General features: G+C 54.7%; 3 protein-coding genes across 4 annotated transcripts; 2 read left to right on the top strand and 1 right to left on the bottom strand.

Annotated features, from left to right (window-relative positions):
• The first annotated feature begins 152 nt into the window (after positions 1-152).
• On the top strand, positions 153-5,066 carry HSD11B1L (hydroxysteroid 11-beta dehydrogenase 1 like). Its single transcript, XM_054717479.1, has 8 exons — positions 153-228; positions 2,046-2,123; positions 2,207-2,334; positions 2,915-3,026; positions 3,392-3,482; positions 3,834-3,940; positions 4,074-4,239; positions 4,296-5,066. Exons 2-8 carry the CDS (start codon positions 2,054-2,056, stop codon positions 4,486-4,488), a joined length of 867 nt encoding a protein of 288 aa, XP_054573454.1. The 5' UTR covers positions 153-228; positions 2,046-2,053; the 3' UTR covers positions 4,489-5,066.
• A 650-nt stretch (positions 5,067-5,716) lies between these two features.
• RPL36 (ribosomal protein L36) lies at positions 5,717-7,495 on the top strand. Of its 2 annotated transcripts, none has more exons than XM_008150577.3 (4): positions 5,717-5,806; positions 5,969-6,063; positions 7,108-7,242; positions 7,366-7,495. In XM_008150577.3, the coding sequence occupies exons 2-4, from the start codon at positions 5,971-5,973 to the stop codon at positions 7,453-7,455; spliced, it is 318 nt and encodes a 105-aa protein (XP_008148799.1). In that variant the 5' UTR covers positions 5,717-5,806; positions 5,969-5,970; the 3' UTR covers positions 7,456-7,495. The 2 variants fall into 2 exon arrangements, with proteins under 2 accessions (XP_008148799.1, XP_028014988.1); XM_028159187.2 differs by having other exon boundaries at positions 5,790-5,862.
• Positions 7,496-7,558: 63 nt separating this feature from the next.
• LONP1 (lon peptidase 1, mitochondrial) lies at positions 7,559-26,336 on the bottom strand. The gene is given in 20 exon segments (XM_008150576.3): positions 7,559-7,926; positions 8,762-8,926; positions 9,013-9,227; positions 9,830-9,995; positions 10,359-10,499; positions 11,984-12,100; positions 12,181-12,303; positions 12,682-12,769; positions 14,653-14,831; positions 15,624-15,762; positions 16,939-17,159; positions 17,437-17,520; positions 17,994-18,123; positions 18,655-18,716; positions 20,765-20,993; positions 22,729-22,848; positions 23,494-23,582; positions 25,891-26,160; positions 26,162-26,251; positions 26,253-26,336. Coding segments are annotated over 20 exon segments (2,889 nt in total). The 3' UTR covers positions 7,559-7,749.
• Positions 26,337-26,710: the final 374 nt, after the last annotated feature.

Raw genomic sequence — 26,710 nt, 5'->3', positions numbered from 1 at the left:
AAAGAGCCAGCCGGGAGGCCGTTGCCTGGCAACGCCGGGCGTCGCAGAGTCCTCGCGGCCTGGCGCCTTCTTGCGGAGAGGCGGGATTAGTCACGTGACTCGGGCCCTACGGGAGGGGCGTGTTCGGGGGCCGCCCGCCGTGAAGGGTAGACCCTACTGGCGTGCGCTTGGCACCCGCGCAGGGACCCCCCAGCCCCGGTGTACGGCGGAAGAAACAGGCTCGAGTGGGTGAGTGAGCGGTTGGGAGCTCGGAACGGGTCGCACGCCCTTTTTGTACGACGGGAAAACTGATGCCCAGCGAGGTCAGAGGGCCAGTGGATTCTGCGAGGATCCGCTTCCCTCCATCCCCATCTCAGCCCAGGTGCTTCGTCCATCCATCCATACATCGGTGGGAAGAGGGTTGAGCTGAGGGGCTTCACGGGCTTTCCCTGGAAGGGAAGGAGGTGGGAGCGCGTTCCCTGCTGCGAGAATTGCTGGTGTGACTGGGAAGGGCGACAAGTTCACTTGTCTGAGAACTGACTCCTAGACAGGAGTTGGGGAAGATGGGAATGGACAGGTGGGCAAGCGGCCAGACCCCCTGGGCCTTGTGGGGGTGTGAGGAGCTTGGTCTCCATCTGGAGCGGTGGCGAGCCCCTGGGAGGGTTTAGAGCAGGAAGAGGCACATCAGACTTCTTTTGACACATCCCTTTGGCTGTGGGATGAACAGGGTGGGAGGAGCGGAGTGTAAAGATAGGGGAGGAGGGGAGGCCGCTGGAGCTTTGTTGTGGGGCAAAGGACATAGGGCTGGATCTAGAGATTGGGGATATAGGAACTCCCAATCGCACCAGCTCTCAGCATCTTGGGTCCTAGAACTCCCCTCTCCTCTTTGTCCCACTGAGTACAGAGGATAGAAACCCCAAGATGTGATGAACCTGTGCCCTCTTCAAAGGAAACCTATGACTCTCCAAACTTTAAGCAGCCAGCCTGTTTCTTTTGCCTTTTCCCTGGGCCAAGTAAATCGCTCCCATAGCTTAACTCTCATGACATGGGGACCTTCTCACTCCTCCTGGGTATCTCCAGAGTGGTCTTTTGAGGCTCCCCCAGCTCTTGCCTCCCACATTCCTGTGTTAATCTAGTATCTATTGAGCATCTGCTGTGTCCTTGACACAGTTTGGGGCACTGAAGACCTAACAGTGAAAAAACGGAAGTAGGTTTCTGTTTCCTTCCTGCCCTCGTGTGGTTGACAGTCTAGGACAGTGATGGCGAACCTATGACACGCGTTTCAGCACTGACACGCATAGCCATTTCTGAAACATTTGCTGCTCCTGAGGATGAAACATTTGCGAAATAATGTTTTTTCCTCAAAGTGACACACTACCCGAGTTATGCTCAGTTTTTTGGCGAAGTTTGACACACCAAGCTCAAAAGGTTGCCCATCACTGGTCTAGGAGAAGTGAATGACAGTGAACATGAAACAAATCATCAAGGTGATTTCAGGTGATGTTACGTGCTGAGAAGGAGAAAGACGTTGTAGAGGTAAGGGAGAGTAAGGGACATGCTTCAGAAAAAGAGGCCCAGGAAGTGCTCTGGGAAGAAGTAATTTTTATGCAGAGACTTGAATGAAGTAAAAGCAAGCCATTGGATTATCTGCCTGGAGCATTTAGGGCAGAGGGAACAGCTAGTGCAAAGGCCCTGAGGCAGATGGTGACTGGCTGGTTCTCAGGAACAGCAAAGAGGCTGGTGTGGCAAAAAGCAAGGTGAGAAAGAGGGGCTGGTGCATGAAGGGCCCTTTTGGTCATCAAGGAGTGTGACTTTTGCCCTAAATGAATCTGGGAGAATTTTCAGCAGAGAGAGGCAAGATGTGATTCTGCTGTTGCCTGGAAGGAGAAAGCCCCAAAGACTGGTAGAGTGGTTCAGGTGACCTGGATGGTGGCCTGGACCAAGTGGTGGCTGTTGTGATGGAGAAGAGGGGCCAAGATGATCTTCAAACAGAGGAGCAGTTGGGGAAGCAGGTGTGGCTGTGGCCCAGGACCATGCTGGCCACCTTCTCTCTCACTGTTTCCCAGGGCGGGCCATGAAGGTACTCCTCACTGGGCTGGGAGCCCTGTTCTTCACCTGTTATTGGGCTGACAACTTTGACCCAGGTGAGTGCCTGAGGTGGGCCAGGGAGGAATCCGGCCAGCTGCTCTGTGCACACTCTAGGCTGACCACCCCTGCTCGCTGCCAGCTAGCCCCCAGGGAGCCCGCGTGCTGCTGACAGGAGCCATTGCTGGCGTTGGGGAGGAACTGGCACATCACTCTGCCCGCCTGGGCTCCCACCTGGTGCTCACTGCCCGCACCGAGGCTTTCCTGCAGGTGAGACACCCATCTCCAGTGTAATGGTGGGGGTGCGAGTGGGGTGGAAAATGGGGCCTGGGTTTGAATCTCTGCAAAGATCCCAGGTTTCCCATGTGACCTTGGGCAAGTTGCTTAACCTCTGTGAGCCTTAATTTCCTCATTTGCAAAACGGAAAACAAAGTACCTTCTTGTGGGCTGTGGAATTGGGTGGACGCAGTAAGACAGTGAGTGTCAAGCAGGAGTGTTCCTCAGTAAATGGCAGTATTGGCCGTGTCCAAAGGCTGTGATGATAGACAGGGCTCCCAAACTGAAAAGGGGGGTGGGTGGACTTTTCTTAGCAGCAGAACGTTCCGAGGAAATGCACAGCTCTTGGACACAAACCTTCCAGAATTTCAAGGGGGGCCAGAAACCTTGAGATTTATCTGATATCCCCTGAGTTTTAAATCGTGATGATTGATCAAAAAAGTGGTAAAGCTTTGGGAACTGAACAGGAGGCTCAGAGTAGGGGAGGGGGCTCCAGGCTGGGGCCCCAATGCGTCTGGCAGGTAGAGGGAGCCTACGGGGTAGAGGGGCCCACGGGCAGCTCTGGCCCCCCCAGGTGGTAGGGAACTGCCGGAAGCTGGGCGCTCCCAAGGTCGTCTTCATCGCTGCGGACATGGCCTCCCGCGAGGTGCCCGAACGCGTGGTGCAGTTTGCGCTGGACAAGCTGGGTGAGGGGCGGGGCCTGGAGTCTGGGACCTTGGCTTAGACTTTAGGGGCAGGACCCCAATTGGCGTGGGGGTGTGGTAGAAATGGGTGTCTGTGGGAGGAAATTTATAAGGTTCTGGGGTGTAACTTGGGGTGGAGCCGCATTGCATCCAGGGAGCTCCATTGGATTCAGGCCGTAGCCTGGAGCCTGTCCGGATCCGGGGAGTAGGGCTGGGTCTCTAATCTCTGGGGAGAAAGGGCTCTACCGAGGGCGGAACTCGTTGACGCTCTGGGTGAAGTGTGAGAGTTTAAGAGGCGGGGCTAGGGAGGAGTCCGGGGGGTGGAGCCTCAAGGACTAGCTCCTCGCCGATGGGCTTCCCCTGGACAGGCGGGCTGGACTACCTCGTGCGGAACCACCTGGGTGCTGCCCCAGCAGGCACACGGGCCCACAGTGCCCAAGGAACTAGTGGCTCCTGCAGGTGCTCCGCCCCTTCTCGACCCGGCCCTGCCTCCCAGCCTCCCGGGCGGGTGCTCCATCCCTCCTATCCCCAGGTCCCACCTCTAAGTTTGCTAGATTTCACCCCGTTTTTCGACTGTGGCTCCTCACACTGCTGGCACTCCAGCCTTTCCTTCCCAGCCTCCATCCTCTCCCCCATCCCTCTTTGGGCTCCGGCCCCCACCCCCCCGCCCTCCTGCTTCTAGGCTCCACCTCTCCAGGCCTTGGCTCCGCCCGGGTCCTAGTTCCTGCCCATCCCTAACCAGCCCCTCCCCCAAGGTTTATAGGTTCCGCCCCCTGCCTCCACCTTCTGGGCCTGCTGCCTGACTCCCAGTCACCGCCTCCGGGTGAACTTCCTGAGTTACGTGCAACTGACTTCGTTGGCGCTGCCCAGTCTGACGGACAGCCAGGGCTCCCTGGTGGTGGTGTCCTCGCTGCTCGGTGCGTGACGCGGGGCGGGGAGTGGGGAAGCCACAGGCCTGATGCAGGAGAGCCTGGATGGGGCTAGAAGGTTACTTCGAGGAGGGGGAGAGCAGTGTGTGGCAGCTCACCTGCTACCCTCCTGCACCCCCAGGCCGTGTGCCCACGTCCTTCTCCAGCCCCTATTCTGGGGCCAAGTTCGCACTGGACAGTTTCTTTGGCTCCCTGCAGCGGGAGCTGGATGTGCAGGATGTGAACGTGGCCATCACCATATGCGTCCTGGGCCTCCAGGATCGCGCCTCAGCTAAGGAGGGAGTCGGGTAAGACCAGGGGCAGGAACCGGGGGTTGTGGGGGGCCACCCAGCCCCAGCCACAGTCCACACCAAGCACTGCTGTCCCAGGGGCCCAAGGCAGCGCTGGCTGTGATTCGGGGCAGTGCCACGTGGGTCTCCCACGTCTTCTACCCCTGGCGCTTCCACGTACTCTGCCTCCTGCGGGCCTGGCTGCCTCGCCCAAGGGCCTGGTTCATCCGCCAGGAGCTCAATGTCACTGCGACTGCTGCTGCCTGAGCTCCTTCATCTTCTCGGAGAGGACCCTCATCCAGCCACCCTGAAGGTGGGACACAGAGACACCTTTGAGAGGGTGGCCATGACCCAAGATAGCCTCATCAATACAGGAAAGGAAAACCGAAAAACTATTAGCACCCGGAAACAATGAAATCTCTGGGTGTGAGAGCAGGGTATGTGTGCCAGTACCTTGTCAGGGGCCTGGAAGGCATTACCTCAGTCTTCTCCTTCGTCATTGTTGACGTGATTGCTGCTTCTGTTTCGCTGATGGGGAAACTAAGGCTAGAGAGGTAATGTGGAAAGCCAGCCCTAGGGGCTCCCTTGGATCCTTCTGTCTCCCACGTGGAACCACCTGATTTGTTCTTTCCACTCACTCCTTGCCCTAAGCAAAGGAGAGCCACAAAACCATCTACCCAATGGCAGGGTCCAAGGAGGGGAGAAGGGAAGGAGTGTGATTTGCTTTGTACCCAGCTTCCCTTTTCATAATAAAAATCCTTTTCCCCTTGCACATCTGTTGTTCAGATTTCTTGGTCCTTCCAGCAGGCAGGGAAGAGTGTGTGTACTAGAGCTCTCAACCCCATTTCACAGGTGGAGAAACAGGCTGGGAGGGAGTTGGGCTCACCCAGCAAGTCCGGGGCAGAAGGAAGGATACTGGCACCAAAGGTATTATTTGCCACACAAAATACATGGTTTGTGCATGGGTAATACTAATGTGCATCAAGGACTACACACTTGACATTAGGATTGAAAGAGAAAAACGAGAAAAAAATTATTTTTGTTCTTATACTTCTCATTTCTGCATCACCGAAAATAAAATCGATTCACACCAAATGCCACCAACGGGCACTATGCCACATCGCCTGCCTTAGCCCTAACTCAGAGGTTGGCCTCATATAAAATGCCTCCGTTTATGGAAGTTTTATTTTGCGTCAGGTACCATTATATCTGTTCAAAGAGTTTGGAATATGTCCTATTATTGCCCTTATTTTATAAATGGAGAAATTCAGGTATTGAGGTTGAAGTCCCTGGCGCCAGCTAGCGGCTGAGATGGGATTTCACCCAGCAGAGTTGAGATTCGAACTTTCCACCCCCCGGAATAGGGAGGCACCCTAGCCATAGGCATACCCACCAACTCCCACCCCTCGCTAGGGCCGGCTGGGGTAAATGCGCATGCTTACGAGACCGCAGGAAATCCTCCAGCCGCCAGGGGCCGCTCGCAGCACCCCTGCCTCTCTGGTCCGCGCAACCCGTGAGGAATAGATATCCCAGAGTTCCGCGCTGCGCCAGCCCTTCCGCCGCGGCAGCCATTGAGGAGCAGCAGGTTAGTTCATCTCGGCGCTGGTGGGATCCACCGCCATCCGTACCCCAGGGCCTCCGGTAATTACCTTGGGGTAATGGCTGGGTGTAGTGAACGACTGCGAGGGGGCCGGGACGCTGCGTTCTGGGACTTACCTCTCCCCCCTCTCCCCACCCTTGTCCGCAGCCATGGCTCTGCGCTACCCCATGGCCGTGGGCCTCAACAAGGGCCACAAGGTGACCAAGAACGTGAGCAAGCCGAGGCACAGCCGCCGCCGCGGGGTGAGTTCCGAGTCGCGCGCTCGGGTTGCTTCTGGTAGGGAGGTGGGAAGGGCTTTCCGGGCGGAGGGCACGGCCAGGGCACAGGCTCCAGGCTACCGAGAGTAGTGGGGAGCCCTGCGGTGGGCTGAGCGGCAGAAAGTGGGTGCCGGCGGGCCAGAGCAGTGAGTGAAATACCTAATATGTCTGCCCGGCGAACGCCCAGCCGGGCCATACACCACCACCCGCCCGCCCGCGGGGTGGAAGCAGGGGCAGGTGGAGCGAATTTGGGAGCGGGTTTTGACATAAGCAGTTTGCCCACTAGAATAGGCGTCGGGTGGAGGTTAGCCAGCTGATTCTTTGGAGTATCAGCTTGAGGCATTTCAGGCAGGTCAAGGTTTATGGGCCTCTGACTACCTAAGAAACGTCCACACCTGTAGAGAATTTTCATGAGTTTATTTGAGCCAAACGGACAATTACCTGGAAGCAAGATCTAAAGTTTTCCCAGAGGTTAACAGTTCTGCAACTTCTTAATGCATTTGAAATTAAGGAGGGAATTTAAGGAAGAAAGCAAGGCGGGGATTGGATTGCAGGATAGTTAAGATTATGTGCTCTTGAGGGTGGTCACACCCTCGAGGGGGATTACTCTGGCATTATCATCAAAGGTGTTAACCTAGATGCCCAAGAACAGTGGGCAGGGTTTGCTTGAAAACCTTTCACCAAAGCAGTTACAGGCCTGGAGCATGACTACCCACAAAGACTTGCTCATAATTGAAGACTTTGCTGAGCAAGACTTGTGTTTGTTACAGGACCCCTTTTTTATCCACTTTATTAAGTAGCCCCAACTCTGCATGGCAGCTTGTGTCCGATGGGAAAAGATTCCTGGCCCAGCCACAGCCAGTGGAAAGGACCAGGCATGACTTGCCGTGTTGCCATTGGGGGGTGAGGGGTGGGGAGGATTCCTGCTTCCATTGTACCAGACAGAATACTCCCGGCGGAGGCCCAGACGTGACCCTAAGGGTCTGGGTTTGGAGCCCTTCGTCCTGATGGCCTCCCTTCACCCCGCAGCGCCTCACCAAGCACACCAAGTTCGTTCGGGACATGATCCGAGAGGTGTGTGGCTTTGCCCCCTATGAGCGTCGTGCCATGGAGCTGCTCAAGGTCTCTAAGGACAAGAGGGCCCTGAAATTCATCAAGAAAAGGGTAAGGTGGGCAGTTGGTGGGGTGGGATTGGGTGGAAGCATTTGGCCTCTTGCTAGGCAGGTGGAAACACATCTGTGCCCAGAGTGGGATGGGGCCCAGGCTGATGGCCCGCCTTGCTTGCAGGTGGGGACACACATTCGCGCCAAGAGGAAGAGAGAGGAGCTGAGCAATGTCCTTGCAGCCATGAGGAAGGCAGCAGCCAAGAAGGACTGAGCCCCAACCCGTCTGTATAATAAAACCTGTTCAGAAACCTGTGGCTCCTGTGCTGGCATTGCAGCTGGTCCACATGGTAGGCACAGAAAGAAGACACAGGTAGTACTAGAAATGGTTTTTAATCATAATTAAATAGTTCATATATGTCAGATTCCGTGATTAAGTTGTAATTGAGGTCCTTGGGTTCCGGGCCACTTGCCGAGTCCTGGTGGCTCAACTGCCCAGAGCCCCTTCCCCCCAGTGCAGTTTCAGCTCAGAATGGGCCTATCGGCACCAGCAGTGCCTAGGCCACCATCACCGCTCCACAGCGAGGGCCTCCGCCTGCTCCTTGGGGAAGGCAATGTCAAAGATCTCACAATAGTGCTCCACAAAGTGGACCTCCAGGCCTTCAGTGATGAAATCAGCTAGATCCCAGAAGTCCTTCTTGTTTTCTGCTGGCAGGATGATGCATGTCACTCCAGCACGCCTGGCCTAGGATGGGTCAGTCATGGGTTAGTACAGGAAGACTGCAGGACCCAGTGTGCTCCAGGAGGGGGAGGACTTGGTGGGGCTCCTGTTTGTAGTAGCCCAGGGCAGTGCTCAGATAAGGGCACTGGCTTCTGAAGAAGCCTAGGGCTGGTCGTAGGAGTGTGGCCCCTTCAGAGTCCACCACAAATGACTGCCCAGCACCTGTGTGTGAATCGGCGCCCATTGCTTTACCTTTAGAACGGGTGGGGAATGTGAGGCCAAGGCCCAAAAGATCATGTGGTCTGGGGCATGAGAGTTAATTAGATGTCTGACCAAGTGTAGCAGGTTAATTTTTAAGTTGGTACCTTTGTGTGGCCCACAGAGGATGCTCTAAATACCCAAGTGAACCTTGCCAGAACAAAGGTTCCCCACCTCTGCTTTAGAGGTGGGGCACTTAAAAATGCAGTGAAAGAGAAAACATTATTTTGAAAAGGTAGCCAACACTTGAAATTTTTTGAGTCTTACTGACCATCCTGCCCAATGTGGAGTGTACTAGTCAGAGGGCAGTGGAGGCTCAGGAGACAGTGGGGCTCTGCCAGGAGATGGACACGTAGGGGAGGGGATGAAGGATCTGCCCAAGGTTCTCAGTGCCAGGCCACTGAGAAGTGGGCAGTGAAGCTGAAGACCTCATTCCTCACGGAGCCCACAAAGCCAGAAGAGTTCATTTTGGGGAGGGGGGGGTTCCAGGTCCGAATCCCATGCTCACTGTAAAATGGGCCGTTAGATGGGTCTGCTGTGCCTTACCTGTCAGAGGACTGGCTACATGGCAGTGGAGGGTGGGGAAGGGAACGGCACTCACCGCAATGGTCTTCTCTTTGATGCCGCCCACTGGCAGGATCTTGCCTGTGAGGGAGACCTCGCCGGTCATGGCCAGGTTCTGCCGCACGGGCCTGTCCATGGCCAGTGATAGCAGCGCTGTGACAATGGTGCAGCCAGCACTCGGCCCATCCTTGGGAGTGGCGCCCTGGTGGGGAGAGGCAGGTGGGTGGTCGTCAGGCCCAATGCAAGGCTGCTTGGGGGGCGGGGGGGCGCGTGGGCACTGTGGCTCACCTCTGGCACATGCAGGTGGATGTGTGAAGTCACCAGGTACTCATTAGTGGGGTCATGCCGCATCAGGAAGGCCCTGGCAAAAGTGTAGGCAATGCGGGCACTCTCCTTCATCACCTCCCCCAGCTGGCCTGTCACCTCCAAGCTCCCGTCCTTGTCCTTGCTGTTTTTCTCCTGAGGCCGCCTTGGGGATGTCTCGACAAACAGCGTGGAGCCTCCTGGAAGACAGTGTGTAGGGCGTGTGAGCTCCGAGACAATTCAGATTCCCAGGGTAGCCACTCCTCAATGCTGGGCCACCGTCTGCACACTTCCTCACCCTCCTCAGCCTAGCACCTTCTCTTCCACGTGTCAGCCAGCGCCCATGCCACCTAAGGGAACCACTGTACACTGGCCCTACATTGTGTACCCTCACACAGGCTGCCAACACCAAGTCCTTACACAATAGCTTTAAATATAGTCCAAATAAGCAAACTTTTTGTCAACCAAAGCTCACTTCCTTTACAAACACCCCAAAACTGCACAACCCCTGGGCTCTAAAAGACCCTGAACCCCAAGCAGAGCAAAGTCACCTAGACACTGAAGTTCCCTCTCACCCCTTCCCCTGCTGGGTGGTGTCCCAGGGTCTCATGCTGTGAAGGACTGTCCCACATGCAAACCAGTCACAGCATCACCTAAATAAAGCTCAGGGAGTATACCGGCAACCTCTCCAACAGCCCCATTCCCTTGGCCTCATTGTGCGCCACCGGTCAGCCAGAGGGCAGTGCAGAGCAACGAAGTAAAACTTATCCAGAGGACAAATGGAAGGACACGTAGCACTCACCCATGGCGGTCCAGGCCAGCCCCATGACCACACCAGGTGGCGTCACTTCATACATGCGTTCCACAGTGAACACCGGCTTCCCCACAAAGTCCTGCAGGTTCTCAGGTGTCACCTCCACGGACTCAGCCTGACCACTGACAATCTTGTAGGCGGACTTCCTTAAGACCTGGGCAGGTGTGGCAGGATGATGGGCAGCCGGGCCACAGGCCCCCACTCACCACCTCCATCTCCTTTTGCTTTAATTTTTAAGTTGTGTAAAATGCACATCACATTAAAAAATGTACCATTGTAGCCATTTCTAAGAGTAAAGCTCAGTGGCATTAAGTACATTCACGCTGCTGTGCAACCATCCCCACCGTCCATCTCCAGAACTTTCTCAGCTTCCCAAACAAAAACTCCCCAGCCCCTGGGCACCCGCCATTCTACTTTTATATCTGAGTCTGACTGCTGGGGACCTCACAGGAGTGGGGTCAGACGGCATCGGCCCTGTGTCTGGCTCCCTTCTGTCACATCACACCCTCTAGCTCACCTTCTCCACCTGCTTCTGCAGGTTGCGCACTCCGCTCTCCCGGCAGTACTGCTTAATAAGGACGGTCAGCACGTCCGATGACAGCTTGGCCTTGCTCTCATCCAGGCCGCACAGGGCACGGGCTTGAGGCACCAGGTACCGCTGGCAGAGAGGAGAGCTCTGTCAGGACGCTCCTGGGTCCTTCCCCACCCCCAGGTCTCAGGATCCAGGGCCCACCACCCAGCCACAGATCCCTGGCTGGTAAAGACAGGACTGAGGTGGACCCTGCCTTCATGGAACTCTGGTCCCTGAGGAAGCTGGGGTCGTCCAATGAACACAGGGTGTCAGGGCAGGCTAAAGGGTGTCACTGATGGTGAAAGTAATCAGTAAGCTTGGAAGGATGGTAACAGAGTATCTGGGCAGAGCTCAGCGGGTGCCAGGACCCTGAACAGAGGCCCACAACCTACAGACCTCAAGCCAGCCACCCCTGCTCCTGCTCCATCCTTTGCCCAGATCCAATTGCTATCCTCTCTCCAGGTGTCATCTTAAGATGTCACTTCCTTCAGGAAGGCCTCCCTGGTTCCTGGGCTCACCCCACATACAGACAAGGTTATGTAGCTGCTGCCCTGAGCAGACAGAGGCTCCATGGTCACCCATAGCCCAGCACAACTCCTGCTGTACAGCAGTCTCTGGACAGACAGTCCTTAGCACTAGGCAGGGGACAGAGCCGACTGACACTGCAAGTTGGTCCTGGAGCTCCCAGAAGTCCTTGTGTCCCTCCTGTCATCCCTTCAGGGGTTTGAAGGAAGCCCCCACCCAGACCCTGAATTAGCCCATCCTTCACTGGGATGAGTCCTGTGGATGGAGGACAGACATGGCAGGGAGTCCCAGCACCCCTGCCACCCAAGCTCCTTGTTCCCTCCCTTCCCCTGGGCCCTAAAATCTGGGGCCCAGTGCCTGTCTCCGGGCTGCAAAGGCATGGAGGGGGAGAAACCCCTTCCCAAATAGTAAACACTGCAATGGAAATACAAGACTCCCCTCTGCAGCCCTTCCCCATGTCTCATCCTGTGTCACTCTTTTTGGCTGTTCCCAAGGTACATCCTATATAATAAACCAGTAAACTAAACTGTTTTCCTGAGTTCTGTAAGCTGCTCCAGTCAACTATCAAACCTGAGGAAGAGGTTGTAAGAACCCAGCTTATAGCTGGTCGGTCAGAGAGGCCGGGACTTGTGAGTGGCTCCTCAAGTTGGGGCAGTTCTGTGGGATGAGCCCGGAACCTGGAAGTTCTGCCGCTAACCCTGGATAGTGTCACTGAAATGCACGACACCCAGCCAGAAAACTGGCTGGTGGGGGCAAACACCCCACACCTGGTGTCAGGGGTGTAACATTATACAGTTTACAACATGCCTCATGTTTCTTTTGGTCATACATACATGACACAGGGGATCAAGTATCCTGTCTCCCTCCTCCTCAGGTTTGATAGTTGACTAGAACAGGACTGGGAGCTCTCAGAGCAGGGGCACTGTTGGACTGCACCCCCAACTCTAAGTGCCCAGTACTTAAGTGTGCACTCAGATGTTCCTTAAGCCTGAGCACAGTGGGGCACCCCCTCCCCAGGGCTTGACAGATGGGATACCTAGCCTCACCTCTGCAATGGCAAGCTTCTCCTGGGCCACATAGCCCGACACGTTGATCATCTCCATCCGGTCCCTCAGTGGCTCTGGGATGGTCTCAATGACGTTGGCCGTGCAGATGAACAGCACCTAGGGGAGCCAGTGTGAGGTGTTGGAGGACTGGCCACCCTACCTCTCCCTGCCAGGGTCAGCCCCCAGGCAGGACACACCTTGGATAAGTCCACGGGCACGTCCAGGTAGTGGTCCAGGAAGTTGGCATTCTGCTCAGGATCCAGCAACTCGAGCAACGCTGACGAGGGATCCCCCTGGTAACCCCGGCCAATCTTATCCACCTGGAAGGGCATCAGAGGGCAGATGGTGTTGGCACCTTGTCCTGCCCCTTGCACCTGTTCACCAGATACTAAGGCGGGGGAACCAAGAACTGGGGAAGCCCTGAGAAGGGACAAGAGGGCTGGCCTCACAGCGTGACTGTGGGCAGACATGGGGTGCTCTGGGGCAGGAGAGGGGTCAGTGTCATGAGATGGCCTTGCTGCAGTGAGGCTGCCCACGGTGACTCAGGGACCATCGAAGCCACAGGGGCCATGGGTGTCATTCTGAACACAGACTGCCTGGTCAGAGCTGCCCGGAGCTCTGGGCTAGGAGGGCCCAGGAGACAGCGTTTGAACCTCAGGGAAGCACAGCCACAGCTCAGCCCTCCGGGGCCCACACACCTCGTCTATCAGGATCAGGGGATTCTCGGTCTTGGTCTTCTTCAGGCACTGTATGATCTTTCCCGGCATGGCGCCCACGTACGTCCGCCTGGGGAAGAGGGCACGCTGGGCGGTCAGTGCCTGCCTCATCCACTGGGGGCCACATGAGCACTCGCAGGCCCAGCTCCCTTGGAGATCCAGGACCTCAGTGTGCCATGTGCCCTCTGGGAGGAAATGCTGGCCGCTTCTGGCCAGGCCAATCTGCAGAGCACTCAGTCACCCCAACCACCTTTCCCAGCTCAGATTCAGGGCAGGGGACAGATTCATATCCAGGTCTCACTCAGACCCATCCCCCCAGTCAGCACCTCCTATCCAGTGAGACCCAACAGAACCAGAAGACTGGGAGCAGCCAGAAACCGGCACCAGGAACATCCCCAACACCTGGGGCAGGAAGAGAGTGAGAGCTGAGAGAGGAAGAAGGTGAGGGCAGCGAGGACACAGGGGTGGGCCATGTGGGCCGAGGGGAGCTTGGCAGTTTTCAATATGACAACAGCAGTCAGTTAGTTCCCCGTCCTTGTCCTTGTTTGGAATCCCAGACTAGCATCAGTAAAGAGCACCCACCTGCCCATCCTGGGCTCCTCTCCCCAATGACCTCCCTACGTCAGACTGCCTGCACTTGTGCAGAAACTCAGCCGATGCTTCTCACCCTGGGGAGTGGTCCTTGCTGCAACTCCTAGGCAGTTCCCAACTAGAGCACAGGAGGTGCTAGGGTCCCCTCTGCCTTCCCTCAGGCTCATCCCTAACTTTCAGCCTCCTGCTCACCCAGCTCAGAGGTCAAGCAAGAACCTTCCCAGCCTCTCAGGTCAGCTCCCTGCACACCTCCACCCTCAGAGGAGGTCTCCCAGGAATATCTGCACCATCCCAGCCTGGAGGCCTCCAATGCTGTGTGGGCCCTGTCCCTTCTTGACCCGTCCTGGAGCTCACACGAGGCTCTGTGCCAGGAAGCCGAGAGACTGCCCACCTCCCTGCGGGTTCGAGACAGTGAAGGGTGGAGGTTACACCCAACTTGCCCTGCCCAGTGGGTGGCCAAAATATCCATGTTTTTAGAGACAACAAAAAAGGAACTTTTAATATGGACTCAAATCATCCTTGAACACTAGTATGCCAGAGCTTAGGGGCAGGTAGAAAGTCATGCGGCCAGGTACAAGGGAGAACAGGAAAACCTGTGGGTGGTCCATAGAGATAACGCATCTATTAGTCATTAGGGAGAAGCACCAAGAATACCATATGACAGCGCTACCTTCTCCCCACCCGGCCTCCCACCCCACCTTTGAATACTGTGGCAAACAGAACAGATACTAGTGTTCTGCTACACTTGTGTCTCAAGCAGTTTACACTTTTCCAAGAACCAACCTGTGTGGAGGCCAGCATGGCGGGAAGCCCCAGGAGAACGCAATATCCTGACTGCTCCCGGAAGGGTGCCAGGCACAGGACCAGGTAGCTTTAACCAGTTAACTGCCACGATGTTTTGAATTTAATTTTAAAAAGTCTATAGACGCTTATGGTGTACAAATGGTTAAGACCCGGGACACAGAAGATACCAGCCCCTGCTCTGGGTCTGATGAGGGAGGAAAGAATCAAGACAGGTGCTCAGGCCTCACAGGTGTGGGCTGGCCCATTCTCACTGGGGAGACCACCTTGCCCCTCACTATAGTTCAGTCACTAGTCAGATGGCCCAGGCAGAATGGCAAGCACCAGTCCTGGAACTCTGGTGGGGCTGCGGGGGAGTTGCTGGTGGGAACTAAGCTGGAAATGCTGACAAAGCCCTCCCTAAGAGCTCAAGATTTGGATGCAATGTTTGAGCACCTGGATTCAGCCGGGCCTAGACACCTGAGCTTTTCAGTTACTACCTCCAGTGTGAGTGGAGTTTACTCCTTTGCCACCCCATTCACTTTAACCAAGGCAGGAGCAGATCCAGGAGGCTGGGCCTACCTGTGCCCCTTTATCTCGGCCACATCCGTCATGCCACCGACACTGAAGCGGAAGTACTCTCGGTTCAGGGCTCGAGCGATGGAACGGGCGATGCTGGTCTTGCCCACACCAGGGGGGCCGTAGAAGCAGAGGATCTTGCCCTGGGTCGAGCCTCGGAGCTGGCTGACGGCAATGAACTCCTATGGGCAGAAGTGGGATCCCATAAGACAATCAATCACTCGCCGCTCATGGCCTTTGTGGAAAGTAAGGGCTATGCCTGACATGAGCCTGGCCACCTTCAGGTACTTTCTAGGTTTCTAGGGGGTGGGAAGGGACAAGGCCTGTCCTGGAGGAGCCAACCTGACTGCAGGTGTCATCTGCCACAGGGTGGGATAGCCTGTGGCACCAATGGGACAAGTAGATGCCAGGAGAACATGTGTGACTGACAACTATGGATGACCACAGTACAGGCCCATCAGCCAGCTCCCCCACTTAACAGGCTTTCTTCTATATCGTGGATCACAATGGCCTCCTCCTTTCTCCTGGTCTGTCCACGCCCCAATGCCCTCAGCCAGGCCTGTTTTCTTCCCATTGTAAATCTCTGAGCCCCTGGAGCAGGGCAGGCTGGCTCTGGCAGCCCCTGACATTTCTGAGCCAATCCAACACCTCTGGCCAGGGCCCTCTACCCCTTACCATCCTGAACCCCTCTGTACCCTTCTAGACCACCACATTCACCATGGGGCTCCTCTAGGTCTCCCCAACAGTACAGAGGCGGGGGGGACGGCAGAGGGCGGGGGAAGAGATCATGGGCCCCAGCCCCTGAGGCATCCAGACCCACATGAAACCCAGACCATTACAGACCATGCCTCTCAGTATCCACCCTAGGTGCAACAACCAAGTGCATGGGATGTGGGAGTGGTGCCCAGCGGAGGGTTAGGCTGGTCTGTGCCCAGGACCCCGGGGCCCACAGAAGAGGGTACAGATGGCCTCACCAGGATGCGCTTCTTGACGTCCTCCATCCCATAGTGGTCCTCCTCCAGCACTGACTGGGCACGAGCCAGATCCAGGTTCTCGTCACTGTACTTGCCCCATGGGATGGACGTCAGCCAGTCCAGATAGTTGCGAGTGACACTGCCACAGGACAGACCAGAGTGGTGAGTGGGGCCCAGAGAGGCACCTGATCCCTGCTGTTGCAAATCCACGTGGCTGGTACCCACTGAGCCCAAAGCGTGAACTACACCATCGGCTGCCAGCACTATGGAAAGCTATCTCAGTGAGGGCCACACCACAAGTGCCAGGCCCCTTTCCCAGACCAGAGACACAGCGAGCATGGGGACTGCTTAGGGTCTAACACCATGGAAGGGACAGTGGTTAGAATGGAGGGGACAACCTAACCCAGGGCAAGTGAGGAGACTGAAGCCTGGATGGTGGCAGGTCAGCATTACCAAGAGAGTAACCTGTGCCTGGGAGTTGTGTGTCATTGACAGGGGCCTAGAAGAGGCCCCCTCACTAGGATCCTAATAGGAGACTGTATCATTAGTTCATGTTTTAAGGCTCTAGTTTATGAACACTTGCGACAGCAGCATGAAAGCTCATTAGCTGCCTGAGGAAGAAAAGCTGGGGCGCCTTTAGAATGGAGGCATCAGCATCTCCCAGGGTCCTGTGGAAAGTGCTGCCCTCCCCAGACATCTTGAGCCAGGGAGGGGCCTGGTGCTTGGGTCCTCCCTTCAGAAGGGCCGTTCCAGGACCAGCCAGTCCACAAACTGCCCAGGAGCAACGCCCAGTCCCTGGGATCTGACACCCCAGGCTCTGAGCCTCTCTGCCCAAACCCTGGGCAGCCAGCCTGACTCACAGCCAGTGTGGGAGGGACAAGGACCGCTGGTCAAGGCTGAGTCCCCAACAAAATACGCTTACTTCCTGGCTGACTCTCAAAGCAGCAAGAGGGAGGCCAGGGGAAGATAGCGACCTCAGGGTGATGGCTCAGGAAGCACTGGTTCTGGCTGGAAGCACTGACTTAGAGCCATATGTCCTTGGGTTCAAATCCCTGTCCCAACCACCAGCTTAGAGGCCCTGGTCACTGACTTGACTTTCCTGAACCGTGATTTCTTCATCTGAGAAATGGGGGTGACAAAGGCAGGTCCCACACAGGGTGGTATGAGAGGACCGATGCATGTCACGGCTGTTTAAGACAAGTGCCTGTGCCCGTGCCCGTGGCTTTCTGGGTCAACATCCCAGACCCTGCCAGCTCACAGGCTCTGAGAGCCAGATGTGACAGAGGAAGCAGCACCGCTGCCCCCAGGCACTCACTTGAACTCTGAGGAGTGGTTGTCTAACAGGCCCAGCTTGCTCAGCTCCTCATCCACAACATCCATGACGTGCTTGGGGACGACGAGCTCCTTCAGCCGCTCACGGAACTTCTCCTCAATGGCGTCCTTGTCCTCCTTCTCCAGGCCTAGCTCCTTCTTGATGATCTTCAGCTGCTCTTGCAGGAGGTACTTGCGATGTGTCTGCTTGATTTTCTCCTCCACCTGCAGGGCCGAGAAGCTGCCCTCAGACCCGAGAGTACACAGTCCAGTCTTGGAAAAAAACTTTGCAACCTTTCCCAATCTGGTTCCCGTTTCGAACATTTTCCCCAGGACTCTGAATGCGGAGAGCTCCTCCCCCTCAAAGGGGATGGTCAGATGGAGACCTCTTTCTCTGGGTTCAGCCGCGAGGATCAGTTGTAAGTTTTAACCTAATGAGTTTCACAGCCCAAGTGCACACACAGAAGCCTTCTCAGCTCAGGGCTGTCCCCACCCCACTTACCTCCCGCCCCAGGCGCTGCTGCAGCTTGCTCAACTCAAACTCCTTCTTGAGGAGGGACAGGGCCTTATACAGTCGCTTGGGAATCTGCCAAAAAAGGAGAGATCAATCAGAATGGTTGTCCATCTCTGCAGGGATGGGGGAGGGGAGATCAGGGCACTCAGCAAGCTGTTGCTAGAGGGAGCCTAAACTGTGATAGACCACCAGCCACACTTTAACAAAAAGAGGCATGCACCTCTGTTTCAACAAGCCGGGTTCTGGAAACACCTTCTACAGATAAAACTCCAGCAGTTCTACAAGCTGTGTGGATCAGGATGTTTGTACAGGTGTTGTTGTAACAGCAAAAGACTGGTGAAAACTCAAATATGCCACCACTAAATCATGGACACCACCTGATGGAATACTATGCAGCAGTTAAAAAGAACGAGGGAGCTGGATGTGCATGAAGGACATGTGTTGATGTGAAATCATCTCAAAAGGGAGCTGAGGACACCAGCCAGCCTGGGCAGCGGCCCAGCACGCAAAACAGGACCAGCACAGGGCATGTGCGGACAACTCACATTGGTCTCCTCCAGGACATCCTGCAGCTCGTGGGACTCTGCTCCAGTCAGTGCAGCACCCATGTCGCTCAGGTAGATGGGGTTGTCCACCACCCTCTGGCCGGCCTGCATCATCTGCAGCACAGACTCTCTGGAAGGGACAGAGGGACACTGTCATGGGGCACGAGGACCATGACAGCAGCTGGGACTTCACTCCTGCTGGCCCTCAGTCTCCTGGTCCCTAGCAGCACTGAGAGCCAGCATTGCATATGGGCCTCCCCAGCTTTAGGACCAGTAGGGCCTCCTTGTCCGAGAGTCATGAGAGTAACACCTCCAGCCCAGATAGAAGCCCCTCCAGCAGTCACGTGGTAACCTCATGAGATCCCCCTTCACCCCAGCTAATGACAACAAAGGCTTCCAGGCAAATCCAGATCCTTGTTAGCAGGAAGAGGCAAAGAACCTGGGCCAGGTCAGCCATCCCACCCCAGGATGTCCCTGTTAGAGGGGAAGAGGCTCCACCTGCACAAGACTGGGCCTGGGTGTCAAATTCTCGCCCCCAAAAGGTTTTCTACCAGGACACTCCTGAGAAAAACTTCTGCCAACCCAGGTGCCACAGAGAGAGCCCAGCCTGGCCTCAGGAAGGCTAGCCAGATTCCGGTTGGGGAGGGTGCACGACACCAACCTGTAGAGTGGGTTCAAGGCAATGATGTCCCGGATGGTCTTCACGATCTCAGCTGTCAGGGCCTGGCAAGTGAGAAGAGTAGCATGGAACATGGGGTCCTGGGGCCAGTGGGGCTGGGGTCGGGGGGCACTGTGGCCCTAGGGAGCCCCTCCCACCTGGTCCTGGCCAAGGATGGCCTTAGAGACCCAGGAGCAGAGCCAGAATTCACTAGTCACGAGGACACCGAACCAACTGAGCAAATACTAAAATCAACTCTGCCTCCTTACACCATTCTAATCTTAGAATGAGGTGTTTCGGCGGGGGGGAGAAGGGGGGTTTCTTTCTTTTTGTTGATAGTATTACAGAGGGAGTGGAGGTTTTCTTTACTTTTATCACTATCCTCACAACTGACACTCAACCTTGGCCACAAAACATACAGTCTGTGACTTCTTTGCCTGAAATCTGCCCGAGTCACTAGGGCTCTCAGCCTGTTCCTCCTGGAACTTTGCCACAGGTCCCTTTTGTGGTGGGGCCCTAGGCTGTGGACCCATGGGTACTTCGTTCCTTCTCTCCTTTGTTCCCTGCCACAGTGAAGCTGGTCTTGTTCTGGCAGGACCACCAGGCAGTTTATGACACACATACCCACACCTCATTTGTTTCCAGAAGGCCCGGTTTGCAGCATATTGTACTCCAATGAGGGCACCAGTGGGCACAAAGCAAGCAGCCACAATGGCTGGGGTTTTCTAGTGTAATCTCGTGGTATCTACTTATTGGATTTGTCCCTGAATTGCCCGAGTTATCTTTATAGAAGGAAGCCAGCTGAAGGTCCACCGCCCTTGCATGAACAAGGATGAGTGCGCTGTCTCTCCAAGGTCCTCGATTCTTTTTTCTTTTCCTTTTTTATTCAAGTCCTTGTGTTGAGGGCTGACTTTCATTAAATCGCAGTGGGGGAGCTGCTCTGCTACATACAGGTCGTCTACAAATGGTTTAGCACCAGGTTTCCCACAAACATGCATTGCATGACAGGCGGAGTGGCGGCCCCATTTCCAGCCCAACACAAGGGGCTCTCCGCACCAGACCCCCAGCCTGCTCCTTGATTCTTTTCATAACACAATCTATGTCTTTGCCTTTCCCCCACTACACAATCCTCATAGGAAATTCTGAAGCTGTGCTGTTTATGACATACAAACCCACACCTCAGTTCGGCAGCCACTGGTAGCTATTCACTTAAAATGGGTGTTCTGTTGCTCAGTCACACCAGCCATAGGTAGAGTGCTTAATAGCCACAGGTGGGTAACGGTGCCGAATTGCAGAATATTTCGACCACCACGGAAGGTTTTCCCAAACAGCGCTGCTCTAAACGGCCTGGGCGGCCCTGGACTGCTGGTACAGGCCAGTGGCAAATGCAGCCAAGCCCCTTCCAGCACCCAAAGCTGACATCACCAACCAATCACAGCACTCCTCCCTCGGAGCTCAGAAGCTGCCCCAGAATCCTTCTCAACACAGTGCCTTGGGGCCCTGGCTGGGTAGCTCAATTGGTTAGAGCATGGTCCCTTTACGCCAAGGTTGCAGGTTCGATCCCGTCAGGGCACATACAATAATCAACTCATGAATACACAAATTAAGTGTAATAACAAATCAATGTTTCTCTTGCTCTCTAAAAATAAATTTAAAAAAAAGAAAAAAAAAGAAAACATAAAAACCACAGTGCCCCAGAATCAGACCAAAGCTATTCACTGTATTCCTACCCAGCGGTCACACTGTCTAGAACTTGCACTAGAAGAACTGGTGGAAGGACACTCCCACCACCACCTCCAAAGTTGGCTCACCAGGAAGGCTTTTCTTTCCTGTCTCAGAGCCCGGGTTCTCGAGGAATGTGCCCTGCTTCCCTCCCCAATGCACCAGGTTTGGGGGGAAGGCTGGAGGCACCTGCCTGGAGATCACAGGCTGGGGCTGGACCTGGGTTCAAACCCTGCCTCCTTCGAGAGCAGCTAAGGACCCCAGTGGATTTCCTTCACCTTTCTTATCCCAGTTTCTCCCAAAGACTTTTGTGAGGGAAAGAATGCTTTGCACTCTCCAGCAATTTGAGTGCTGCAACAGGCTAGCCCCTTACTCAGGAGTGCTGACTCACCTTCACTTCCTCTGTGACCTGGAAGTCCTCATGGACAACATTCTCGACTTCCACCATGAGCACCTCGCTGGGGGTGCCTGAGTTGGGCTCCACCACCACCTCCATCTGGCGCCTGACACCCAGATCCTCCTCCGCCTCCTTCTTGCTCCGCTTGGGCTTCCGGCGGGGCTTCTGCTTCTCAGCCTCGGCCTCCTCCGGCTCCACCTCCAGCTGTCTGCTGATGTGAATCCTGTAGCCGGGAACGAGGCAGAAATGGAGCTGCTGAGGTTGGGAGGAGCCCTGCCCTAATGAGGCCCCCAGTGCTGATAACTAAGGGTCCTGCAGGGCCCAGGGCCCTAGGGCAGGGTAACTACAAACTCTGGAGCTGAAGACTGAGCTACTTCCTCAGAACCCAAAGACCAGTGTCCCCCTCTGCCCTTAGACTCCAGCAGACCCATCCACTCCATTCTCACACCAATGCCCTACTGTCCTCCACAAACTCATGGATGAGTCAGTGGAAACCAGTTCTGGGAACCATTACAAGCTGCCACCTCGGCAGAGCCCATCTCTGGGACTCTGCCTGCCTCTCTCACCCTGGAGCTCACTCCTTTGTGTTGTTCAGGTCTCAATTCAAGGCCACCTCCTCAAGGAGGCCAGATCCCGTCACCCTGCCCATCTTCATCTCCCCTCCTCCCTAAAGCACCCACCATCATTTGATTTCAGCTTGTGACCTGTTTTCATGCCTCTGGTGTCCCCCACTAGGGGTGCTCCCCAAGGTGGCCTGGTCCTGTCTCTCCATCCAAGTGTTAAACGACGTGTTTCACCTCCCCTCTGTCACACAGGTAACTAACAATGGTGCCTTCCTCAGAGGAAGGGCCTGTCAGCCAACACAGATGCCGACTCGGTGCCCAGCTGTCATCAGCAAGGTGCACAGAGAAAAGGAGGCTGGGCCTCGGTAAGTCCTGGGCAGGCCTGGCCTCAGGAGAGAGGGCTCATTCTATAGGGCACCTCATTCTGTAAGGCAGGGCAGTTAGCAGCCACCACTGTTTATTAATTCTGACTGAATCTTATTCTCTTCCCTCTGGCTCATGAGTCCTTCCAGGACAGAGAGGAACAGCCTCCTCCCTAAAACAGACTAGCGGGAACAGGTGAAGGGTGTGGAGGCTCAGTGCAGGGAGTGCCACCAGGACTTTCACAGAATCAGGGCCCGGCACAGGCCCTTTCCCCAGAGTATATTCTGGGGTGCTGCCCAGCTGACACAAGAAAAAGGCTAGATGAGAAAAACGGATGGAAGACTCTGAATTCAAAAAATGCTGTCAAGTGTCTCCAATGAGGGGCTTTTCAGAACATTCACTGTATCTTCACTACACGTTATCAGCTTATACTCTGACATGTTCTCATGTGTATTTGGTCACAGGATTCTTGGTCATCTCACAGGACCAACGTTCCTTGGAACACATGTGAAAAGCTGGTTAGTTCCTCTATCGAGAGCTTCAACCCTAAGCTGACCTGGCAGATTTTTTAAATCGTGACATTTACAAGGGCTTAAACTGGACTTATAAACATATGCAGTCCTTTGACAGTTAAAAATTCCATGGACCGACAAAGAAGCGTGTCTGAGTGAAAAACTGCAAATTGCAAAGAATGACAATACAGCATTATCTGCAGGCAGACGCAGACACAAGCACTCGGAGGAAAAGCAAGCCCAGCTGTGAACAGCGGACACCTAGACATGAGGCAACTTGCTACTTTCTGTTTTTGTGATGCTTGGAAACGACTTCTCACTGACCACCCATACTGCCACTTTAACAAAGGAACTCTGAGAAGGGAGGGTCCAGAGGTGACATGTCTTAGCCTCCATCTCCAGCTTTGGTGTGGTCACTGTAGTGAACAGGCTGCAGGGGTGACTGAGAAGGGTGGGTCAGTGCTGGGACCTGGGAGTACTCAGAACCACCCTCCCCACAGTGTCCCACAGACCCCCGAACCTTCTGTGTCCCATGACAATCATGCGCAGCTTGTCTCCAAGGTCCTGCATCTCATGGATCTGGACAAATGTTCCTGTGTGGTAGATCTCGTCCAAGCTCTCGACCACGTCGGACTCGTTACTGAGGGAGAGAGACACAAAGGAACATCAGCACAGGCTCTCTAATTCCCATGGAGTGTCTCAGGCTAGGTTGGAGGAAGGAGAGACGAAAAACTCAACTGGCCTGGACTGAAAACCAACAGTGACCTCCTAGCTCCCACAGGGGCTCTGGAGCCCAGCTAAGGAATACCAGCGGTAACTGCACAGGCGAGTAGCTCCTGGCCATGAGGCATCCTGGATGGAATTTTCATTCCATTCCAAAATCCCAGGACAGAGCCTACTCAGGACACCCCTAGGCTTCTCACTTGGAAGTGGAACTAATTTCTGCCTGTAGTCAAGGTGGACATATCCAAAGCAGTGACATCTGCCCCCTTCGCTCTGTGCTGAAGCGGCCTTGCAGGTGTGTGTGTTTTAACACCAAGGGTCCTCGAGGTTAATACCCCCCGCCCCCCTTATCTTGACAAGGCATGAAGCCCAGCGCTGCAAGCCGAGCCTTCAGTCCAGGTTATAAAGGAATGCTTAGCTCTTGGCCGAGTCCCCTGTAGGTTCTACTTGGTTTCTTTCAGATCAAGTGTCAGAGGTCCAGGCTACTTTAGGGAGCAGAACTGGTGGTGAGCTACACTCCAGGGCGACTTCAGCAAAGGAGTGAAGGAAAAATTACACTTACGTGTCATCTCTCTTTAGAAAGACGCCGGCATATGGCTGGGCAAGACGGACTTTCCTTCTTAGCAGCTCAACCAACTTCTTATTTTTAACCTAGCATGACAATGACCCCAAAGTGAAATGCAGGGTAGGTTTTCTAGCTGATATTTCGATAGCAGCTCTAACATTTTCTACATTATTCTCTGGGGACATGCTAATCTGATCCAGGTCACTAACTAACTTAGTCCAGGAACCCCTGAACCAAAAACAAACCAAAGACAGATATATGAAGAAGGGAGTGGTACAGGGTTGAACAACTGCACTCCTCAGTGGTTCTCCCCCTTCCTAGAGAAAACTCAACGTAGACAAATGGCCAGAACTAAGTAACTGATTCAATTTCAAAAGCTGTTTCAGTCTAAACTTTACTGATTTCATCAGTGTCAGAAGAACTACACTAAACGTGTGTAATTCAAATGTGGCCCACCCCATAGGATGATAACTTCCTCTAATTTTCACTGAAAGTATTTCCCAATCACATCTTTACCCTATTTATTGATCATTGAACCCCCCAAGATCACAGCACATTTTCTTGATGTCATTTCGGCAACAGGCAGAGGGCTAATGATGTCTCCTAGGAAACAGTTGATGGGGGTGGTACACAAATTTCTTTTAGGGTTCAAATGATTTCTTTCAAGCCTGCGTTAATTCCCAGACCAGACTGCCTAAACTTAATGGCTCTCAATCTTTAGTATACATAGTTTCTGATGCAGGAAATCTAAAGAGGGCCTGAGAATTTGCATTCTAAACAAGCTCCCAAGTGATGCTGCTGGTCCAAGCACCAAAATTTGAGAAACGGTGTTTTAACTCTAACAGCAGCTCTTAACTTAGGGTCCTGGCCCCAGAGGCCTAGTAGGGTAGAGAGGACTGCTGATGGTGGGTCAAAGACGGGAAAGAGGTCTCCAACGCAGGCTTCTGAAATGTCTGAAGAGCCCCACATAAAAAATAACAGGTGCAGCTGCTTACTATTGAGGCATACTAAGCACCAGGCACCATTCCGGATCCTTTACATGACCTCACTTATTTCCCACAACAACTCTAAGACAGAAGATACTATTATGTCCATTTCACAGATGAGAAAATGAAGGCCCAGAGGAACCGCTTGCCCAATGTTACAGAACTAGGGGTGGTGGAGTCAGCTACAGGGTCTCACCCTGGGGCCTCCAAATAACCACTACTCAACATCAAGGAAGGCCCTTGGGAGAGCAGCTCAGGCAAACATAGTCAGCAGTGCAAAACAGGAGGTGGAGGGGGCCTCTTCTGTCCCCTCCTGGCTGGCTGGCTGCTGCCCCTCTGTTTTGTTCCTTTCCAAGGCATCCCTGAGATTTACTTAGCAGAAACTGGGGTGAGGGGGAGAAGCTGGAGGGTGAATACAGAGGTTGACTCATTGTATGACCTTGCTTAGACAGTTAAAGATAACCTTTCTCCTCCATGGACTCCAGTTTCCACATCATTAAAAAAGGGGTGGGGTGGGGGAGGGAGGTATTTGTGTCCTTCCTACTCTAAAAATGCAAGTTCCTTGCACTCACAATGTTTTCTCTCTATTACATCACCCTAGTTCCCCACCTAACCCTCCCTTTAGGTTTCTTAGTCTGAAACGACCTTGTTTCCTGCCTCTTTCCATTACAACCTCAGTTCCTTAGGCGCAGGGACTGTTTGATTTGTTTGCTGCTGTACCTCAGTGCTGGCCACATGGTAGGGGGTTAAGAAGACTCTGCTGAGTGAAAAAAAAACCATCGCTGCACCCCTCGGAGAAGATTCCTCTCCCACCTTCCTCCTCAGCCCCTTGCTCTATTACTCCCTGTAGTACTTATTATCTTCCAGCACATACTTTACTTACTAATCTTGTTAATTACTTCTTGCTTCTCACTAAAATGTGAGCTCCAAAGGCAGGAATTTTTGTCTTGTTCACTGCTGTACCCCTAACAGCTAGAACTGATCTTGGCACAGGATCTAGAAATACTTGTTTAAGAAAGGAATTAATCCTGATCCCAAAGGGGCTCATAACCAGAAAGGAGGCCACTCTGGGGAGACGGGGTTACAAAACATTTACCAACACCTGCAGAAAAGTAACTGGCCGCAAGATTGCTTTTCTGGTTCTTCTCAGAGCCGGATTTCTATGATTACACGCTAAGCGCACAGTCCTAAGCTCGTTTGGGTTCAACTCCCCTTAAGAGATCCTAGAGGAGGAATTTGGCTCCAGTTCACCAAGCTAGTGAGTGATAAGCAGACAAAATTCCAACTCCTGCCTTTGATAAACTTCGTGTCTGAAAAACGTTCGAGAAATGAGGGTGCTAAACTTTCTCTCGGGCCAACTCGCTGCTTGCAGAGGTGGGGAAACGGAGGACAACGTAGATCTCATTACCTCGATAATCTTGATAAAGCGCGGGAACACCGGATTGCGGGTGACGGCGATGAGTGGCAGGTGCGGGAACACGTCCGGGATGGTCATAGGTGTCAGCGCCGTTATAACGGGGCCTTCCCCGCCGCCCGCGCTGCCCCCCGCGCCGGCGGCGCCATCCTCCACGCCGCCCTCAGGGGCATCCTCGCCACCCGAGAATCCGCTGCCGCCGCCGCCGCGGCTGTTGGCCTCCCAAAGCCCCCGCCACTGGCCCGCAGCCGTGGGGCCGCGGCCCCAAAGCGCCCACGGAGGAGAAGTGTCGCAGGCCCGCCGGCTTCTGGGCAACCACGCTCCGGCCGCAGTTTGGACCCGCCCCCCGGCGACAGCCAGCAGTGGCCGCCGTAGCGCCCAACACCGCGCAGCGCCCCACAGCCGCACGTACCCTGTGCCCGCCGCCATGGCCCGGCCATCCTGGTGGCGCACAGGGCTTGCGTCATTTCCGCTCACAGGACTGCAGAGTACGTGACGTCGGGAGCGTGCTCCGGTGCCTGCGGGGCGGGGTCCCGGAAAGAAGAATTGAGGGGACTGAGGCTTGGAAGAAAGTGGAGGCGGGGCCTGAAGAGGGGGCGGGGCTCCAGCTCCCTCCACAAATCCACCTCTTCCAGCCAACCAGCTGGCACCGCCCAGGCCTCTTCGGGTCACGTGGAGGTGAGCACGCGCTTTAACCCGCAGGAAAAGGACGAGCTGTTGCTGAAAGTGAACCTTCGCGAACGTGTGGAGAGCCTCGTGCACACGTGGGCGCTTATAGGGGTGCGAGTGATAGGCGCATGCTCAGGCTCCTGGT

The sequence above is a fragment of the Eptesicus fuscus genome, chromosome 6, assembly GCF_027574615.1.
Source record: "Eptesicus fuscus isolate TK198812 chromosome 6, DD_ASM_mEF_20220401, whole genome shotgun sequence".
Taxonomy (NCBI): domain Eukaryota; kingdom Metazoa; phylum Chordata; class Mammalia; order Chiroptera; family Vespertilionidae; genus Eptesicus; species Eptesicus fuscus.
The sequence above is the reverse complement of the archived record's forward strand: the minus strand, read 5'-3'. Positions and strand labels throughout refer to the sequence as shown.

Bases quoted from the DNA above. Each gene is read 5' to 3' on its own strand.
- HSD11B1L (XM_054717479.1), top strand. From the start codon at position 2,054: ATGAAGGTACTCCTCACTGGGCTGGGAGCCCTGTTCTTCACCTGTTAT. The intron at 2,124-2,206 runs GTGAGTGCCTGA...GCTCGCTGCCAG, and splicing joins GGCTGACAACTTTGACCCAG to CTAGCCCCCAGGGAGCCCGC. The intron at 4,240-4,295 runs GTAAGACCAGGG...CCCCAGCCACAG, and splicing joins TCAGCTAAGGAGGGAGTCGG to TCCACACCAAGCACTGCTGT.
- RPL36 (XM_008150577.3), top strand. From the start codon at position 5,971: ATGGCTCTGCGCTACCCCATGGCCGTGGGCCTCAACAAGGGCCACAAG. The intron at 6,064-7,107 runs GTGAGTTCCGAG...TTCACCCCGCAG, and splicing joins GGCACAGCCGCCGCCGCGGG to CGCCTCACCAAGCACACCAA. The intron at 7,243-7,365 runs GTAAGGTGGGCA...CCTTGCTTGCAG, and splicing joins TGAAATTCATCAAGAAAAGG to GTGGGGACACACATTCGCGC.